Source organism: Carettochelys insculpta, chromosome 7 (genome assembly GCF_033958435.1).
Source record: "Carettochelys insculpta isolate YL-2023 chromosome 7, ASM3395843v1, whole genome shotgun sequence".
Lineage (NCBI taxonomy): Eukaryota > Metazoa > Chordata > Testudines > Carettochelyidae > Carettochelys > Carettochelys insculpta.
Window position 1 is genome coordinate 63,302,384 of NC_134143.1, and position 20,804 is coordinate 63,323,187.

The following is a 20,804-nucleotide window of genomic DNA, read 5'->3' on the forward strand; positions in this document are numbered from 1 at the left end:
CACACCTTGTTCCCATAAGTATGTCTATGCTTCCCCAAATTTCCCTTGACCAGCGTAGAGATTCAGTCCGTCTCTTTTTTTTTTGCCAGCAAAGACATTCTTGGCTATGTTTGGTGGTGTTAATGTATCGCCTCAGCCTTTGGTGCTCATGTCTGGTCCTCATTGACAGGCGGAGATGTCTGAGAGGCATTCGGTGGCATCAGAGAGTGGGAGCAGCACGGACGGCCACCCAGAATTCATTGAAACAAAAGATGGTAAAAGCAACCTGTCTCTGGTGTGCTAGGAGCCCCCTTTGCTCTGTCTTCTTACCCTACAAAATCCACTGGGTGTGCGTTCCCAGGGGCACACATCTCAGTTCCCTCCACAGCACTCAGGTCTCTGTGCAGTAGTATTTATGGTACCTCCTGTGGTGTGAGCCCTCTCCTCAAGACCTGAGAGCAGCAGAGCCCTTACTTCCTTGAGGCCTCTGAGAACCTGAGGAGAGTCCCACTGTCCCACCCCCTCCACATTTCCTTCCCATGTCTCCTTATCCTTGTGGGCCTCTTTAGGTCATCCAGCCAACTAGCCTGATTATCGCATTCCCTCACTGCTTTCTGGATGAGGCAAAGGGAACTAATTTGCCTCCAAGTGTTGGGAGAGCAGGTTCGCCTGGTCACTCCCTGCGCTGTCACTCTGAGGAGAAGTTTGCCTGGATCCCCAGCCCTGCTCACTGCACTCCTTGTGAACCCCAACCTGACAGCAAACGAAAGCTATCAACACATTAATGTCCAGGTACAGGTGGAGAGAAAGGATGGGCAAGTGGGAAGGGTAGTGTGTGCAGACCCTAGCACAAGGAGCTAGGATACAATTCTGTCATGGTGGTCAACATTGTCATGGAATCTATGTATTTTGCCATTGATTTCAACTCTGCCATGAAATCTGCAGCATCAGGGTTCACATGAACACTTGGTTATTTTGTTGGATCAACTCGTTACTACCCTTTACACACGCTACCTCCTCCCAGCCTTCTGCACCCACTCAGTACCCCCTGGCCTTGCTCCTACCCCCATCTCTCTCCTTAACCAGTCACTGGGACCTGCCACTGGATCAGTGCCTCACTGGTGGATGATAATGAGAGGCCGGGCCCAGTGCTCTGGCCAATTGCTTGGCCGAGATCATCTGCATCCCATCCTGACCACTCCTTCAGTGACAGGCTGGGGAGAGAGACAGGAAAGGGGGCTGAGAGGACTGGCAGAGAAGTGGGTTGGAGTTTGTGTGAGCTCAGGGTGGGAAGCTAATTCCCCCCTAAGATGCGCAGCCATTTGTTTAGCCTCAGGATGCTGTGGGGATGAAAATATTAAAAAAAGAGACTGTGAGGAACTCAGATACTACAGTAAAAGGGGGTCATGAAATACCAAATAACGCATCCAGGTTATGTACAAATTAGAGCATATTCGCCCCGAGGTACCGCGGGGTGTCCACAGATTGTATTGTTTGTGGGGAGGACCTAGAGAAAGTGATGCATTTGTTTACTATTGCCTCAGTTTTGGCATTCACTGCTAGGCATCCTTTGTTTTTAAAAATATGCCTGCCAGCTAGTTTGGAAAGAGGCTCTTTATGTAACATTAAGGGCAGGTAACATGATGGTGCTGTGGCTTCAAAGGCATGACTCACATACTGTGTATTTCTCACTCTTTCTGTTAGTTAAGAAGAAGGGTACAACTGGCCTAAAGCTGAGCAACCTGATGAACCTTGGAAGAAAAAAATCCAGCTCCTTGGAGAGTCCAGAGAGGGCACTGGAAACTTTCAGTAAGCATCTGGAATGAGGTTAACATGAAACATAACCCAGAATTTTGTATTTTGAGCCTAGCACCCCAAAGATAATTGTGCTCGCACAAGCAGGTAGCAACATGAAGGCTGATGCAAGAGAGAGCTTGCCAGCCATCTGCCCCTGGAAACATCAGAGATACAAGGAAAAGGCCTTTATGCTTTCCTCCCCAGAAAGCAACATATAAAACATAAGGTTCCTGAGCACTCAGAGGAGAGAGGTTTGTGTGGGATTTAAAGCTTTGGGTGGACGAGTCTCCAGAGTTGTGGAGAAGCTTTGACTGAGGGCTGGTGTGCATGGCTGTTTCTGTTGGGTGTGAAAAATCTACAGCCTTAGGTCTGGTCTACACTAGGGATCAAAGCTGATCCCAGATATGCAATTCCAGCCACACTATTAGCATAGCTAGAATTAAAGTATCAGGATCGACTTTGTTCCCGGGTGTAGATCAGGGATCTTTGGGCTCGTGCGAACATCTCTTACTCCTCATGTTAGCGTGGAGTGCCAGAGTGGATGCCTGAGCCCAAAGAGATCGATTTTGCCGCGTCTTCACACAAGTGGCAAAATCAATCCCTGGAAGATCCATCGCAGCACACCGACTCCCCCTCCACATAAATATAGACATGCCCTCAGAAATGTAGTTCAGCTGACCTACTCTCTGGTGTAGACAGTGTCAGGCTGACGGAATAATTCTTCTGTTGATCTAGCTGCCACCTCTCGGGGAGGTCTATTCAATGCAAAAATAGGAAAACCCTTCCTGTTGCTGTAGTGAGTGTCTGTCTATGCCAAAGCACAAGAGCAGCACAGCCATGTAAGCGCAGACACAGTTCACGCATTCACAGTTTGTTTGCCACTCTGAACCTAACCTGAATTCCAAAGATAAAAGTGACCAGCTGTCCACCCAGAATGTACATCACAGCAAAATTTAGCTTCAAACCTTTGCTATTAACCTGTGTAATGAACCTTCCAGCTTTGAAACCAGCAACCTTAGAATGAGCTGTGGATCTGTTCACATACTGGCCCAGCGGAGGTTTGAGGTGTGCAGGTGATTCCGAAGCCCAAGTGCCAACGGGGGTGGAAGAAGTTACTCAACCAGCCTGTGCTTGCTTGCAGGTTACCTGAACATATTAGTGAACAGCCAGTGGAGATCCCGTTGGTGTCACATAAAAAATGGTCATCTCCATTTCTACCAGGACAAGAACAGAAGTAAATCTGCACAGCAACCTCTGAGTCTGGTGGGCTGTGAAATTATTCCAGACCCAACCCCTGACCATCTCTATTCTTTCCGTATTCTGCACAATGGGGAGGAACTAGCCAAATTAGAGGTATGGTGATTTTTGTTTCTCAGATGAAGTTGTTGAGGTAGATCAGCCAAGGCTGCCATAAAGATTCCTACTGCCCTGCAGGGTGAACTCAGCTGAGTAACATTCAGCTCCTGCAGAAGTAACTCTCTTTAGCTACTACAGGACAGCCAGGATATTTAAGTCTGCAGGGCTGCTGCTAACTGGAAACAGTGATGTTCTTTGTATTCCGATGAATGCTAATTCCAACAAATGCGGGCATAAAATCGTGCAACTCCATTGACTTGCCATTCCTTTGCACCCATTAGGTTCTTGCCCTGAAAGCACAAGTAAACCTACTCAGGTCTGCTACTTTCACTTGCCTGTATCCCGGACTGTTTATCTCTAATCTTAGTTCCCTCTGACATCAGTGTGATTAGAGTAGGAGGAGGACAATGTGAGCAATTTCCTGTATTTTCCAGTGGGTGGAATATTTATAGCTAAACAACAGGCTTGAAATGACTGCCACAGGGCCCAAAGGTGTTTTATTTAGCTGACTGACCACTGTAGGTCTGAGGTTCCCAGTAAATCATAGACTATATGTCTGGTAGCAGATGTACAAGCGAAAGAGGTGCTTGGAAACAGAACAGCAGTTTGTAAATTGGGTCAGACTGAAGTCTCAAGGCCCAAGCTGGCTGGCTGGTATGCAGACAGCACTAGAAGGTGGCACTAATTTTACTGGGGTAGGAGGTGGAGAAAGGATAGAAGCTCAGTATATAGATACAATATTTTGCCTGACATAACAAAAACTCCTCTTACTTTTCAGGCTATACCTGGTGGCTTTTGTTAACATGTCTGTGCAAAAGTTGGTTTGGAGTCACATGAGTTTTGCTTTGTTTACTGTGCAGTGTTGGGATTCAAGCAGGGAGGCCGTACTTGCCCAGGTTTGCAGCATTTCAGGCGGAAGCCAGCTGAACCCAGGAATTCCACAAGGTTCTCCCCTAGAAATGGTCTTGAGCCTCAGAATTTATATTGGAACTGAGAGCACCCCAAACTTTGAACTGTGGCTCAAGCTGTTGGTGAACATGGAGGATTTCAGGGTGTCTCATTGCAAAGACATGATTTTAGGATGCATTAACAGGTGTGTCATGAACAAGACACGAGAAGTCATTCTCCCGCTCTACTCTGCGCTGGTTAGGCCTCAGCTGGAGTATTGTGTCCAGTTCTGGGCACCGCAGTTCAGGAAGGATGTGGAGAAATTGGAGAGGGTCCAGAGGAGAGCAACGAGAATGATCAAAGGTCTAGAGAACATGACCTACGAAGAAAGGCTGAAAGAATTGGGCTTGTTTAGTTTGGAAAAGAGAAGATTGAGGGGGGACATGATAGCAGTTTTCAGGTATTTAAAAGGGTGTCATAAGGCAGAGGGAGGGAACTTGTTCTTCCTTGCCTCTGAGGATAGAACAAGAGGCAATGGACTTACATTGCAGCAGGGGAGGCTCAGATTGGACATTAGGAAAAAGTTCCTAACTGTCAGGGTGATCAAACACTGGAACGAATTGCCAAGGGAGGTGGTAGAATCTCCATCACTGGAGCTATTTAAGAAGAGGTTAGATAGATGGCTTTCAGGGATGGTCTAGAAAGTGCTTGGTCCTGCCATGAGGGCAGGGGGCTGGACTCGATGGCCTCTCGAGGTCCCTTCCAGTCCTACTCTTCTATGATTCTATGACACAGGCCTTTTTCTAACGCCTGGTCTGGACTGGGGTTCAGATTTCAAACCTCCCCACACACCTGAGAAAGTGGCTGTTTTGGATTCAGGGTTTTGATTTAGGCTCATCCAAACCCATGAATCAGTCTGAGTTCTCTTCAAGCCTCTGCAGATTTCATTGCTAAAGTTTTGTGCAGGTGTTCTAATACTAGCAATCTTGAAAGTCTTTTCACTGACCTCTACTGGCCAAAGATTAAAAAGTCGGTCTTTCCTCTGCAAAACTGGAGATTGCCTGAAAGACTCCAGCAAGGGTAGGGCTTAGGCAACTGGAAGCTCCTCACTGCAACAAGCTAATCACAGAATCGTAGGGCTGGACGGGACCTCAGGAGGTCATCTAGTCCAGCCCCCTGCTTCAAGCAGGATCAACCCCCACTAAGTCATCCCAGACAGGACCTTGTCAAGCTGGGACTTAAAAACCTCGAGGGATAGAGAATCCACCACCTCTCTAGGCAACGCATTCCAGTGCTTCACCACCCGCCTGGGGAAGCAGTTTTTCCTAATATCTAACCTACACCTCTCCCTCTTCAACTTCTGACCATTACTCCTTGTTCTGCCATCTGACACCACTGAGAACAGTTTCTCACCCTCTTCTTTAGAGCTCGCCTTCAGGAAGTTGAAGGCTGCTGTTAAATCACCCTTAAGTCTTCCCTTCTGTAAATCACCCTTAAGTCTTCCCTTCTAATCTGAGAGCCCCAGTCTTGGCAGGAAGGTAAATGAGGAATTGCTTTTAGAAATACTCTGGTTGAAATTATAATGATGCCATCTGTGTTTGGAACCCTCAAGTCTTGTTAACCTGATTCATTTCCAAGCACTGCTGTTTATTTACCCTAACAGACAGACACAGACACACACATACACGCAGCCCACCCCCAATACATCTGTACTTTGCCTTCTCTTCTAAACCATATTAAGCATTTTGGAAGCTGGGGTTACAGCCTGAAAACTCTGTCTCTTTGGCTGTGTTGTAGGCCAAGTCTTCCGAGGAAATGGGCCATTGGCTGGGCCTCCTGTTATCAGAGTCAGGCTCCAAAACAGACCCAGAAGAGTTTACCTATGATTATGTTGATGCGGACAGGATTTCCTGCATCGTCAGTGCGGCAAAGAATTCATTCTTGTAAGTCACAGTGGCAGCACTTTGAGCTTTGGAAAATCCCTTGCTCTCATATGAGGGAGGGTAGCAGGGAGAGGAAGGACGACCAGCCCCCAGCTGGAAGTTGGCTGTGTGACGTGCTCCGTCGCAAAGGAAGAGCAGATCACGTTCTGCTGTGCAGCTGCAGACACCTAGCTGGGCATGAGGGGAGGAAGCAGGGCTCGTTCTCTCCCACTGTCACTTACAAGTGGGACTGATGACAGGGGACCGTGAATTGCCCTAAGGATCCTCCCTGCCTCTGCCACAGAGGATCCCCTGGCAGTGGATCAATTTGGGGGCACACTCAGGAGGGCATGTAGGGGCAGGCTGGAGGCTCCACTGCAGCATGCCGACGTCCTGACATGGGTGGGAACACAGGGACACCTGCAGCCTTTGAAAGCATGTCCTTGTTGGTATTTACAGCTTGATGCAAAGGAAGTACTGCGAACCCAACACCTATATTGACAACCTGCCAAAGATGAGGACAGAGCAGGAGGAACTCTACGACGACGTGGACCTGCCGGAGGTGACCCTGGCATGGCTTTGGCGGCAGCCGTCTCCTAGTTGGGCTCCCCGTTGATCACTTTTCTTAGAGCAGCTGAAAGAGTTGTTTCAGAGCTGGTGTGATTCAGCAGTGGTGCTGATGAGCCTGCTGAATCCAGATGAGGCGGGGGATGTGGTGAGCCTAGGGCATCCCCCGTTAAACACCTAATGTCATTGAACCCTGTGACCTGTAGGGGGCAGGCTGGCACCTGTTTTGGGTCAGGGACCACCGAACTACGGAAAAAAAATCAGTCAGGGGCCACACAAAAGTGAGGTGCAATAACAAAAGCCAGACCTCACTGAGGTACCTCACTCGCCTCCTGTTTCAGACCCAGGGCAGGGAGAGGGAAGACCAAGGTGCACAGCTGTACCCAGACCAGAGTAGCCCTTCTGGGGGACCAGAGCAAGTAGATGTTGTGGAGCCCCCTCTAGGTTCTGGGGTGGGGCCAGAAATGAGGAGTTGAGTGTGAGGGAGGGGGCTGCCTGGCAACAGGAAGAGGGTTTGGGGAGGGGGATACAGGAACAGGCTGGCATGGGGCTCTAGGAAGGAGGTGGGACCAGGAGGCCTGCAGGGTTGGAGCACCAGTGCCAGCTGTCCGACGCAGGGAGGGGCCAAGCCCTGAGTCTCAGGGGCTGGATCCAGGCAAGCCACAGGCCGGATCCAGCCCACTGTCTAGAGGTTCCCCACCACTTAGTGATGGTCTACTCAAGACAATCTCACACCTGGATCTTTGGCTAGCAGGGCAGCAAAATACGTCAGGGTTAAAGGATAAAGGCAGCGTGAATTGCAGATACCCGTCTTTAAAAGGGAAGAGATTTCTAACTGAACAGCCCGGGCTTACTTCAGCTGTGCGGGGTCGGGGGGGGACGGATTTTTTTTAAGCATCTACTGAAAATCAAACTCCCTTTGCTTTCTGGGAAAACCACCCAGAAATTTGCTAAATCTTTCAGGAAGGTTCCCCTATCTGCCTGGCGGAGTGCGTGTATCTGCTTGCTTATTCAGACAGCTGTAACTTGGACTTGCCTGGCCTAGAAAACTGTGTGTGGAATGCAGAGGCTTTCCTCACTGGCTTCCTTCTTTGAATTCAGCCCAGGATGGTCACAGCTGAGAACTGTTACTATTTAGTGGCTGTTTGCAGGCCTGTGTGAAAAGGGCTGGCAGTCTCAGTCTGGAACCTGGACCATTGCAACTGGCTGGAATGGCGACAGACCATGAAGATGGGCTCTGAAACAAATGGTGGCTCTCGGCTTAGGATGGGCAATGTGGAGAAGTTTGTTGTTCTTTCCCATGGTAGCCCAGACCTGAGAGTAACAACAAAGAGATTTTCATTTACTATGGGTCTCAGGCCAGCGCTTTTCCCATCACCAAATTCATTAAAGAAGGGGGCATTTCTGAAAGTACCTAAATCAGGCATGGGCAGTAATAACGGGCCCAGGGACCGGACATGGTTCACCAGGGTTAGCCCCTGTTGGGTCACCAAATGCTTTATTTATCTGTGCATCCACAGATACGGTTGCTTGCAGCTCAGGTTGGCCATGGTTTGTTGTTCCCAGACACTGGGAGCTGTGGGAAATGGCACAAGCCAGGAATCACTCTCTGCAGCTCCCATTGGCTGGGAACAGCAGTCCACAGCCACTGGGAACTGTGAGTGGCCATACTGGCAGATGTGCAGGTAATTAACCCTGCAGTGGGGCTAACCCTGGTGAACCAAGCCCAGCTGGTGGACCACTTATTGCCCACCCCGACTTAAATCCTACGAGGAGTCCAAGTCCACTGGCTTTCAATGAGACTTGGGGCTTAGATGCCTCAATTACATCAGCGCTTATATAAATGTCACCTCAAATCATCCAAGTCAATGTTATTGCTTCCTAGAGTGAGACTGAGATTGTGTCTGCCAGCGGGGTTTAGTCAGGATTATTTTCAGACTGTACTTTTTCTCTTGCAGGAAGAAATTCCCCAGAGTGAAATCAAATGTGAAGAGGACCAAGACAGAGTGTACCTAGATCTCACTCCAGTTAAATCCTTCCTGCACTCCTCTGGCAGGAAACAGCTAGAGCCGTCACCTCCATGCTCTCTTTCTCTGGAAGGGGCCACAATGGACAGTGTAACAGAAATGCCCCTATTGGTGAAGGAAGCAGAGCCGTGTAGAAAGTCAGTGGAAGTCCCAGAGCAGGTGCTGTAACGAATCCAGAGGCAGACCTCATCCATTGATAAGTCCCTACTACCAATTCATTCCTAATGTTTTCTCCTCTCAACAGACATTTCAGGAGAAGACGGAGCCAGAAGAGCCGCCAACGCAGACAACCGCTGTCAAAATTCAGACGCAGCAGCTGAAAATCGCCTTCCCCCAGAGCAGTCCTGAGATCAAAGCTGCCCCCACAGACGTGGCCGGTCCGCAGCCAGTGCCGGCGCCCAAAGAGAAAACGGAATGGCCCAAGGTGGCAAATACAGGTGGGTCCAATGGACAACGTAACGATGCTGCTAAAGGGCATGGCGGGTGGGTGCAGGAAGACCATTGCTCAGCCAGCTGCTCAGATTGAAGGTTTTGTGTACAATCAACAAGACTGGTTGATTTTTCTGGTGGTATGTCATTGGCTAATGGTGAGTAAGGGGCTGACCCTGAAGGGCACTGAGTAATGCCCAAAGTTTTGTGCAGCCATTTTAGTTGGGCTCATTGATTTTTTTTTCCTCCTTTCATCTTTGGCCAAATGGCTCCTCTGCTTGGTGGCCTGAGCTGTGGCTCAAAAGGCGGCTGGCTGGGTGGCAAAAGAAAGAACCAAATGTGCATACTGATGAGTTTGGAGGACACCAGGCCAACCTGGTCCAAGTAGGTAAAGTGGAGCTGTACTGGACACTTGCAATGGTAGCTCTGGCGAGTGTGGATAAGGGCAGCAGGAGGTGTGGCAGGAGGCAGTGGCAAGGGGAAACGTGAAGACTGCCTTTGTGAGAAACAGTGGGTTGGTAACACCTTTGCTTAAAGCAGGAGAGAGGGAGGCTAGAAGGGCGAAATGAGTCTGCCTCTGAGCGGATGCACAGTTTCCAGCTAGCCTTCAGGAAAGGCAGGAAACCAGGAATGTCTCCCCTGGATTAATTTCCCAAAGATAAGGGGAACAAAGGAGAATGACTCTGACACGTACAATGGCTACTGCCTCTCAGAAAGGGTAACGTCTTCGGAGCGGGTGGTGGGCTGGAGCGTGGGTGGGAGCAGTTTTGTGTGATGATAATCCACAGCAACTAGCTAAAAACCCCTTTGTAAGAGATACTGCGTGTTATGCTGAAAAGGGGCTTGGTTGTGGGACACAACAGGGAGATCCTTGAAGTAGAAAACAGAAGGCATGTTAGACCTGGAGAGTCTGAGGAAAGAACGTTATGTTTTAAAATGGGTAAGGTTTTTCCGTTTCACAGGAATTAAACCAAAGGGAACACATCTAGGTTAGCTTTTGCAAGGCTTCAGTCCAGCGCTGTTCTGCAGACTGCTCCTTTTGTTTTACAATGCCTTTCCTTCTTTTATGAATAATTTGTTTTTAAGATGACCAAACACGTGTTCGATGAGTTACATACCCCCAAAGAGAACAGCAGCCCTGTAGCCTCCAAGGAAAGGCCATGAAAAGCAAAGAGGGCTGAAGCCTCTTCTCATGTGGTTCCTTGGTCAGACGCGGGCTCAGAAGATCTGTCTTGCAAGAAGCTGTGCCATCGAGAGCCCCTTGAAGGGGATAGGGCTGCAATACAAAGACACCTTTCATTTGAGTTCCAGCATTGTTTAAACATTTTGGATTTTCTTAAAAATAAAATCAAATGTTTGTTTTAAACTGAAAAACTGACACGTTGCATTTCCAAATGTCAAAACTAAATGTTTTTTTTTTATTTTTTTCTGATTTTTCTTAAACCACAATGATTTGGCAAAGCTGAGATGAATTACATGGAGTGTTTGAGTCTCCAAAACTGTATTTTTTTCCAGAAAACAGTGTTAGCTGACAGTGTTCATTGAACTGGACTAAGCTTCCCCCCATCATTAACATGGAGCCAGTATCTCATGCTGGTGTATGGGAATTTATTTATAGTTATAGCCCAGAAGCTGCATAGTTGTATATCAGACCTCAGTGATCTTACTACTTTCTGGAGTGTTTTGCTTTGCATTGACCGATACATGAACAATCTGGAAACTTTTCCCCTTTAGCTTCATCCATGGCTAAGCCAGGGTTTGCTGATGTATTTGCAGTGCCTGTAGAAACCAAACTGGGCAAGAACAGGATGGAGGCTGAGGTGAAGCGATACACGGAGGAGAAGGAGCGGCTGGAGAAAGAAAAGGAGGAAATCCGCTCTCAGCTGACCCAGCTTCGGAAGGAGAGGCGGGAGCTGAAAGAGACATTAGCTGGCTGCACAGGTGGGAGCCCAGGGGACGTTCCGCTCAAAGGGACAGCTGCTGAAAGTGACCAAGGCTAGGCTGGGCAACTTTGCTTGAGAAAACTGGCCACTGAGTGCCAGACCCTCCCCTGCGGTCTGCTTGCTTCTCCCATGAGCCTGTTTTATTCTACCTTGTTCCATTGACCCTGCTTCAATTCCTCTTTCTTTCCACTGTTGGTTTCTGCTCTCTCCATTGCCCTTCCCCCCCGATAATGGAGCCCAGCTCTGGGTGTGTGTGGGAGGGGCCGTGGCGGGGGGGGGCAGGACATTGGCGAGAGCACTGGCTGCCAGGCCTATGGGGTGGGATGCATGGCTGGGGCAGGCTGTGGGAGGGAGAGCCACATGCTGGGTATGGGGTGACTGTGGCGGGGGCAGGGTAGCTGCCAGTACTTCTCTCTGCTGGAGCCATTCCCGGAGCGCTCCGTTGCTCCTCCAGGCTCCAGCAGCAGCTCTTGTCTTCCCAGCCACACCCCCGGGGCTGGAACCTGTTACTGTGGGTAACTGGTCTTCTAGTGTCTGAGCAGCAGTGCTGACGGGACACTGCCAGGATCCCTGTTCGACTGTTCACCTGCCCCGCCCCCCCAAGCAAGGCAGCGTCAGAGAGACCTGCAGAAAGGGAATTGAACACTTCTGTGGGGGAGGAAAGAGGCGTCTAGTGGTCAGGGCCACTGACCGGGGGAGGTGGGGGGGGCAAAGGGGGCAGTTGCCCCATACCTGGGCTTTCAAAGGGGCCCAGAGTGCCAGCTGCACAGGGCTGTGAGGGAGTAAGGGGGGGGGAGGGGAAAGGGGGGCAGAGCCACAGTCTGGGCAGCACTGAGGGCTGAATGCCCCAGGCCCCGCCCCATCCAAGGCACAGAGCCGGGACCCCTCCTCTCTTGCCTCAAGGCTTCCAGCAGCTGTCAGTGCCACTGCCCATGGTTCAGCACTCACCCTGCTCCCGGAGGCACAGATGGCTCTGTGCCCCCTCCACTCCCAGGCACCACTCGGGGAAGCAGCTCTGCACGCCACCATTTCCCCCCACACGGGCCGGGGGGAGCGGCAACACACAGAGCCACTTCCTCTTCCATACCACAGGCGTTCCCGGATTAGGGACATTAGAACATAAGAACGGCCATACTGGGTCAGACCAAAGGTCCATCTAGCCCCGTATCCTGTCTGCCGACAGTAGCCAATGCCAGGTGCCCCAGAGGAGGTGAACCAAAGACAATGATCAAGCGATTTGTCTCCTGCCATCCATCTCCCACCTTCGACAAAAGGCTAGGCACCATACCTTACCCCTTGCTAATAGCCATCTGTGGACCTAACCTCCAAATATTTATCGAGCTCTTGTTTAAACTCTGTTAGAGTCCCGGCCGTCACAGCTTCCTCCGGTAAGGAGTTCCGCAGGTTGACCATGCGCTGTGTGAAGAAAAACTTTCTTTTATTAGTTTTGAACCTGCTACCCATTAATTTCATTTGGTGCCCTCTAGTTCTTATATTATGGGAACAAGTAAATAACTTTTCTGTATTCACTTTCTCCACACCATTCATGATTTTATATTCCTCTATCATATCGCCCCTCAGTCTCCTCTTTTCTAGACTGAAAAGTCCCAGTCTCTCTAGCCTCTCCGCATATGGGACCCGTTCCAAACCCTTAATCATTTTAGTTGCCCTTTGACACCCGGATCACGGTGAGTGCAGTGTAGTCCAGTGGGAGTTAGCAGCCTCGAGATCCACCTCTGGGCGTCAGGTCCCCAGCAGTAAAACGAGGCTGCACAGGGACCTCCTGAGGGTAGTTACATTGAGCGGGAGGCTCGCAGCTACGGCAGTGACGGAGGTGACCCAAGTACCGGAGATATCTGCGATCCCTGTAGCACTCAGCACTGACCTATGTAATGGCAGCAAGAGTGGGGTGGGGAAAGGTTCTGGGAATTAGTGATCTCATGCCACTCACTTAGCACTACATGCTGGTCGCTAGGAGGGGAGGGGCCCATAACTGATTATGAGGGGCCTGTGCAGCCAGTCATGTTGTATGGTTCAGAACAATCCTTGTAGACTACACCGGCTGTGCATGGCTGACACTGTCTCCCTGTAGTGGCTGGGCTCACTGAGGGCGTGAAACTGCCTGAGACCACCATACTCATTACAATGTCAGGTGTTGCTTGTAACACATGTATTTATCCCAGTCAGTGGGGCCAGCGCCCCCCGCCCCCCGTGAGCCACAGAGCAAGGCAGAAGGAGGGGCTGGTTCTGCCCCTCCAGAAGGGTGGGGGTGGGGGCGGCAAGGGAAGAAGGGGTATGGCCATACAGCTCAACCTGCCCAAGCTGAGCAAACCTAGTTATGGCCCAGATCCCTCCATAACAATAGAGCCTGCTAAGGTTGGTGCATAGCTAATTATGCTGTTACACTGTCTGCGGTCCAGCACATAAAAATGCACTGGCCTTCTCATTCGTGCTTGCGCAAGAGGCTTAGTTAGCCCCAGCTCGCTGGCTGTGTATTTATTTGGTCTTCCCACTCCAGATACCAGCCTGGTGGCCAACGTGGAGCAGAAGCTGAAGGAAATAGAGGAGGAGTGCAAAAAGAAAGAGAGTCGGCGGGTTGACCTGGAACTGAGCATTGTGGAAGTGAAAGAGAACCTGAAGAAAGCAGAATCTGGCCCGGTGACACTTGGCACAGCCGTGGACACCACACACCTGGAGAATGCAAGCCCCAAAGTACGTGCTGCGCTAAAGAGCTGCCCTTGCCTAGCAAAGCGGCTTGCGGCTAATCAAGGCCTGGCTCTGGGGACCTGCAGTTTTGTTTTTACATCTCCCCTGGGTTTAGTTAATTCAGAATACTCTCAGGAGGCAGCCTCAGAAATAGGGATCAGCCCAATGCTGAACCCAGAGCCCTTCACGTCTGCATTGTGGTTGAGGAGAGAGGAAAGATGCCAATTCCCTGCTCTGTAACAAGTATCATGCATGCAGAGGTGACCCATATATGCATGTGAGATTACATTAATCCCTACCCAGACAGGACAGAAGGGCCATGCACAGAGTGGGGTGTGGTGGGGGGTGGGGTGGTAAGTCCATTCTTGCCCAAAGCGTGCAAGGCTGGGACCACCATGGAATCACCACAGGTCTTTTGGGCTGGACACCTGCCCTAGTGTTTGTTTGGGTCTTGCATGGGGTGGGGTGCGGGGGCTGGAAGACAGTGAGATTTAACCATGACCAAGGGGTGGTGGATACATAGGAGCCCCCAGCCAAGGAGCCCTTGGAAGCCATGGCTGGAAACCGCCTAGCTGCTAGGAGTTTGGGGCAGGACAAGGGCTGCTCCACTTCCATACATGTTGACTCAGAGTTAGCCTTACTTAGTCCTGGGTCCCATGCCTGCAGAGCAGTTGGCAGAGTCAAGCCAGTCAGTGACCTCAGGCTGCACCCCACAGGGAGATGCAGGAGTAACAGCGGGATTACAGCAAGGAGGGGAAGAGTGGATGAGGAGGGAGGAAAGATGTAATGTGACTCATGCTGCTTGGAGAGGTGGCTGAACCTTTAAACAGCCTCCTCCACACCTGCTATCAGCCTCCAGCTGCATTACTGTGGACGACTCTAGTGCCCTGCCAGAGTCTGCAAAGGTATTTAGGCACTCTAATTTCAATGGTCGGTGAGGTGTGTAAGTGACTTCTGAGGAGCTAGGCCTGAAGTATCTCTGCCCCTCTGTTGCGCATTGGCAGATTGGCTCTGTGTAGTGTGAGAACAGATGCACTGTGAGATGTGCTGTGATACTGCAATATCAAAGGCCAGTAATTACCTACAGTCCTTAGAGCCAAACTCTGCCGCTTGTGGCCATCTCGGCTTGTAACCTTTGAGCGTATTGTTGATTGAGGCTAAGGAGCACAAGAACCCACCGTGTATTTGGTTGGTAAATATCGTAATTACAGACCAGAACGACCTGTTGGGTGCCTGGGTGTTACCCATAAAAACAGCCATAAAGGGGTCAGATCAAAAGTTGGTCTAGCCCTGTGGTCTGACTTCTGACAGTGGCCAATGCCAGGTGTGCCGGAGGGAATGCAGAGACACGGTGGCTGCTGGGTAAACCCCCGCTTGCATTATGATGTTCATGTCATTACAACTGCACCACTAGAAGTCACCCTCACTGCTGTAGTGATGCCTCGGCGTGAATGGGATTTTTGAGTTCTGCCGCACGGTTGTCTGGTTTCCAGCAAGTGGCTGCTCATGTGAAAATTTTAGTAACACAAAATGCCTCATGCCTTCCTTTTATTGTAAACACAGGTAAAAATGGCCAGCCTGGCAAGCAGCACAGAGCCCTCCCCAGTCAACTCTGCAACAGCTTTAAAAAACAGGCCTTTATCTATCATGGTAACAGGAAAGGGGACAGTGCTACAGAAAGCGAAGGTAAGGCACAGTTTAACAGATTGGAAAAGATGCATATACGCCATGGTCACCAAACTGTGTGTGTCGTCAGGTTCCGTATTCTTCTTTCAAAAATCCTTTGCCTCCCATCACTGAACAATGGCAGGGGCCTGTGATTGTTTTGCTTCGGTAACTGACGAGTGACACAAATAACAAAGCAGTTATTTGGCGCAGCTAGAGCCTAACGCATTTATTAGGTCATGAGCTTTTGGGAATAAGATGCACTTTGTCTACGAAAGCTCATGACCTAATAAATGGGTCCTCTAAGCTGCTACAGGACTGCTTGTTCTTTGTGAAGCTTCAGACTAACACAGTTACCCCTCTGAGATCATTTACCATGCAAGACCTGGTAAGAACCATTCTTCAGCCTTGGATTGTTCAGACCTGATTGGCCATGGTAATCGCTTTGGAGAGGCCTCTACATCTTCTAACTGCAACTTAACTTCCTTGCTATGGCTTTTGTAACACTCTTGGTATTTACCCAACCACGCTGAGCTGAGCAGGCTTGGTGCCGCTGAAGGCAGCATGCTGTGACCACCCATTAAAAATGAATCCGTTGCACATTCCCTTCTTCAGACGCTTGCCTTGTCTTTGAAGGACAGAGGCAGAAGGTGAAGACAGTTTATGGTGTATGCATAGGGCACAGGAGAAAAGCAACACAGCCTCCCTCAGCATCACTGGGCACTTCTGTAAGAGGATGGGTGGCCTCTGCTAGGCATTGGAGTGCTATGTAAATACTAGAGGCACACAGCGGGCAGGGTATTAACTGGGCGACTGGCACAATTCGCTGGCTGCTGGACAATGTGATGAGGAGGCCCCAGGACCCCAGCAAGGGGCAGGGCTGGGGTCAGCTTATTTTAGCCAGCCCTTCAGCGACTCTGATGGAGATCTGAAGGACTTGGGTCACTGCTGCTGTAGCAGTGACTGGGAGCCCTGGCCCTTTTAAACAGCAGGAGCCCAGGTCTGATCCCTCTTCCTCCCGCTCTGCCCACAGTCAGCCACCCTGGATAATATCTTTTAGTGAACTACCTTCTGTGGGTGCCAGAGACAAACTTCCAAAATACGTGGAGCTCTTTTTCAGGCTGGGGTAGCTTGAAAGCTCATCTCTCTCACCAGTAGAAGCTGGTGCAGTAAAAGATATTACCTCACCCACATCGTGTCTCTGATGTCTTGGGGCCAGCACTGCTAGCAGACAAATGCTAGGCCTTACTCATGGTGCCTATGTCTTCAGACGTGACTTGTGATTTTTTTTGGGTGGGTAGCAAGCTGTGAACACTGAGGCCTACCCAACTGAGGTGAAATGATGAGCCTTGTGAAGTGCTTCGTGGACTTTTGGGTTTCCCTCCCATACCCCATGTTCAAAGTCCCATTGCAGACAGGTGAAATGTCCCAATCAGACTCTGCCCCTTAAGACCATGTTAAGAAACTAAGGAACTAGGGCACCCACCTTCACACCTTCCCTAACATACTTTTCACATAGCTTCCCACCACTGAGCTCCTTTGCAGGGCACTATGCTGTAGGCCTGGTCCCTAACTGTGGGGCTGGCTCCTGTCTAATTCAGGTTACAAATGTGTCTGGGTAGAGGGCCCTACCTTCATAGGTGGCTACGGTGCTCTGTCCCATGAGCAGTGCCATAGACATATCCTAACCACTGTTCCCTCTAATCTTTTCCACCCCTGTGCAGAGTAAAAGTTTGTATGTGCACTACCACTAGAAACAAAACACCAAGCTGCGAGCACTCTGCTACTCCAGGTGGGCGGCATCTGAATCTCTCCTGCATGGCCGCACAAGTGCATAACGTACCGAGAACATTGATTTTAACCTCTCAGAACACTGGCTGAGTGAGCCTGAAACAATAGGGGGTGGGCGGAATGACTGTATTGGTGAATATGTATCGTACACACACGAATGCTGTTTGAGTCCTTCCTGAAGCATGAGCTTCACTGAGTTTGACTGGGCTTTTTTTCATTTTTATTTTTTATTTTTTTGGCAGGAATGGGAGAAAAAAGGAACCAGTTAGGACTACACTTTCAAAGGACTAAAAACAGACTGGAATTGTCCATCTGTGGCGCAGAGGATTCAGTCATTTGTAATCAACGGTCCAGGCTTTATGGGGCCAGCTACCTTGTCCTCTGTCACCACCCAGTGCCATTTGCTTAGAAGAAGTGATGGATTGGGATAGTGTCAAAAACAACCCTCTTCCAGCCCATTCCCCTTACGCAGCTGACAACACGAATGGCATCAGCTGCCTAACTGACTGATGCAAACAAGAATGCTACTGTACCTAAGGATGTTTTGTATATGTCTACGCTGAAATTTTATCATTGCATTAGTGATGTTTTTCTGTTAGTGGTAACTCCTGTAGGTGCACACTCAGAGAGGGGGTGGAGCTTGTCTTTATGCGCCTGTGCTTTCTGTACTCAGCCGTCATGCCCAGCCTCTGCTGCACATGCGCAAGTAGGGAAAAACCCATTCTACTGAAAAGTGAACCCTGCACAACTGAGTAGGAGGCAGAATTAGCCATGCACAAGTGGTGGTGGTGTGGCAGAATGTAGTGAAAGGGAGCTAAGCATACCCCTGCGCTAAACCAAGGCTTGAAACAGCTCAGATATTGGAATCATTCCCCCAGCCTATTGTGTGCCAGAATACAAGGAAAATCCCTACCCAAGAGTCTGCCAATGGGCAGGGTTTTAGGGCGTGGTGGCCTAGTTCACCCTCACAGCCCAAGAGTAAGTAAGGTTTATGGATTTTACTCTTGGGAAGACAGACATTTAAAATGAAATCCACACACCAGTCCTACTGGCGTCCTAGGGCCAGGCCCCCATATCAGCCGCTGGAACGAGCCTATTCCTTCACTGGCCCAGCTAGGTTGGATTAGATTTTTGTGAGCCTCCTGTCCTTGGTTCTATAGACCATCCTGCCAGTTCCACTAACCCCATGAAATTCTCTAGAAGGGACAGCCCCTGGAGCCTATTCCACAGCGTGCAAGGAGGTAGACAAGGGAATGCTCACAGATTTCCTCACCCCCAGTGTTTCTCCAAAGCTGAGGGTGAGCTCAGCCTTTAACACATGGCGTGGTCACCAGCTCTTCAGTGGTGCAGTTAACCCACCAGGGTCTGACAAGGGACAAACACACAAATGATGCCCCTTCACTATATATAGCCCATCCGCATGAATTGAACCACCAAGCTTCTAGGGCCAGAAGGGAGCAAGCTCTGTGGTCGCCCCTAGGTGGTGTAGCAGCACTATATTTTCCCATCTTCCAGCTTACCCAACTTTTTGATTAGCAGATTTAGCCCTACTCCTAGTTACAGCAGCTAAAGGTGGGGGAGGGTGGGTGATGGTGCTGTATTACCAGGTGCTTATCCAGCGTCAGCAAAGCAACACCCACAAGTGACCTGGAAGCTGACTCTCTATTCCAAAAGGTGGGAAATTAAACGCAAAAGGAAACCATGAAGGATGACTCCGCACTGTATACCCTGTGAGCTTCACATTTTTTGAACCAAGCCTCAGTGCTCCAAAACCGTGAAGCGGCCATTCTGCAGGGCCGGACCGCAGCAACACAATGGTGTTCAGCTGCCTTTCCCACAGTACTTTGCCCCCCGGACCATCTCCAGAAGATGATACTGGGGCTTTGCTGCAGCAAAGCACGTCAGGGAAGCTTCTGAAAGGCAAGACAAGGCAGCCCATTTGGCACCTCGTGCCAGGTTTGCCTTAGAAAATTATGGCCTTTATACAAGCATTGCTGACTCAGTCTTCGCAAACAAGGAGTGCATTCACCAGCTTCGCCCTCCCCAGAACTGCCCTCTGCTATGGTCATAAAAGTTAAGTAACCCTTACAAAGGCACAAGTGTGTTGGCAGGTGCAGTCAGACTGTACAAAATAAATCCAGATTTCTTCCCCTGCCCCCCCACCCCCACCCGCAGAGGTGGGGCAGTGAGCCCAGCAAACTCATTTTTCTACCCATCATGCATTTCCTGTCCCCTGCGAGCATCATCACTCCCTGCCCCCCGCCCCCTTTTTCTAACACACACATGCTCAACTTTAGTGTGTCAGTCATTGCATACAGCCCTGCCTGCTCACAGAATGTGTAGCCACAGCACACCCTTTTCCTGACCCAGTGGAGGAAACGCCCCTCTTACTTGCAGCCAGCACTGGCAAACAGCTGCTTGCGGCGCCAGGCCCTGGTGCTGTAGAGTGGGCAGCCTGGTGAATCCAGTCCTAGGCATCACATCCAACTTTTACCAGGGATTGAGAAGGTTATGCATTTTTCACAGCCTCCAGCTGGGTTAGGCTTGACCCAGGCGGTTTAACCAACAACAAAACAAACAGGGAATGTCTGTGCCAGTGTCATGGGCTTCCGACTTCATGCCAGTTTCTTGGGCATAACTGTGACCCAGCATGTGATACTTTTAAAAGATTTTTTTTTAAATAAAGGTTGAATATGTTAAATTAGAGGGCTGGTCTTTCAAATGACTTTGGTTGCTGTTTAGCCATGCCTGATGCCTTGCCCCAGTTGAGCATTCATATAACAAAATGTGTCTCCAAACAAATCCAGAAAGGGAAAAAATACTTAACAGCCCTTTGGTCCACTAGGGCTCAGCCTTACATGCACAGGACTGGAAGGGACCGCAGGAGGTCATCTAGTCCAGCCCCCCGCCACCGCTTCAAACACGATCAACCCCTTGAGGTATTCCGTTTGTGTTGTATGAAACTAAGGCCTGTTCTGCGCTCGGAGGGAAAAAAAAATATTTTTAGATACACCAATCCAGCTATGAGAATTGCAAAGCTGGAGTCAACTTAGCTAAATCGATTTTTGCCATCATCCACACAGCAGGAGGTCAACATCCCTTAGTCCGCATGACTGCCAGCAGTACCGGAGTCAACAGTGGCACAATGACAGTTCAGTTTAGTGCATTCCCACTATGTGTGTTAAATTGAACCCAGGAAAATTGACAACCAGTGCATCCATCTTCCCGTAAGTGTCGATTTACCCTCAGAGGAACAGCTTCACTTGAGCAGGCAGGGACAAACAAAAATCAGTTATACATGTGTGTGTCTCAGCGAGGCTCCACTGTACTCCAAAATTAAGTAAAACACCCGCTCTCCTAATTAAGAAGCGTGGTGGGTGTGTTTGAGGAAGAAGTCACTACTTTGTGAATATAAAATCCCCTCCTTTACTTCCTGAAACACTGAGCTGTGTAGCACAACAGCAACACACACTACTGGGTAAGGCCTAGCCCATCCATCTCTGCTTCACCCCAGTTGTGCTGGGTTCTTTGGTAGCATTAACACAGGCCCTGAGAAACCCTATCAGCACTGCTTTAAAGCTGGTCTATGTACAGATTGGTATAGCTTTAATTAAAAAAAAAAAAAAGAGACCCCCACTGGAAATAAACTGCTTTAGTTACACCAGCAAAACCCCTAACGTAGATGCAGTTAGACTGGTATAACAGTGGCTCATGGGAGCATAAATTATTCCTCT

At 49.7% G+C, this 20,804-nt stretch overlaps 1 protein-coding gene across 3 annotated transcripts in view; it reads left to right on the forward strand.

Moving 5' to 3' along the window:
* The window catches only part of AFAP1L2 (actin filament associated protein 1 like 2), a 120,617-nt gene extending 100,843 nt beyond the window's left edge, over nt 1-19,774 (forward strand). For 2 of the 3 annotated variants that reach the window (XM_074999102.1, XM_074999103.1), the window contains exons 9-19: nt 170-254; nt 1,684-1,788; nt 2,918-3,129; nt 5,818-5,963; nt 6,402-6,504; nt 8,468-8,695; nt 8,781-8,973; nt 10,700-10,906; nt 13,427-13,620; nt 15,178-15,300; nt 17,313-19,774. In XM_074999102.1, coding sequence (XP_074855203.1) covers nt 170-254; nt 1,684-1,788; nt 2,918-3,129; nt 5,818-5,963; nt 6,402-6,504; nt 8,468-8,695; nt 8,781-8,973; nt 10,700-10,906; nt 13,427-13,620; nt 15,178-15,300; nt 17,313-17,339 — 1,623 coding nt within the window. In that variant the 3' untranslated portion in view covers nt 17,340-19,774. The remainder of the gene's footprint in view (nt 1-169; nt 255-1,683; nt 1,789-2,917; nt 3,130-5,817; nt 5,964-6,401; nt 6,505-8,467; nt 8,696-8,780; nt 8,974-10,699; nt 10,907-13,426; nt 13,621-15,177; nt 15,301-17,312) is intronic. The other variant, XM_074999104.1, reaches the window with a different exon arrangement.
* Nucleotides 19,775-20,804: the final 1,030 nt, after the last annotated feature.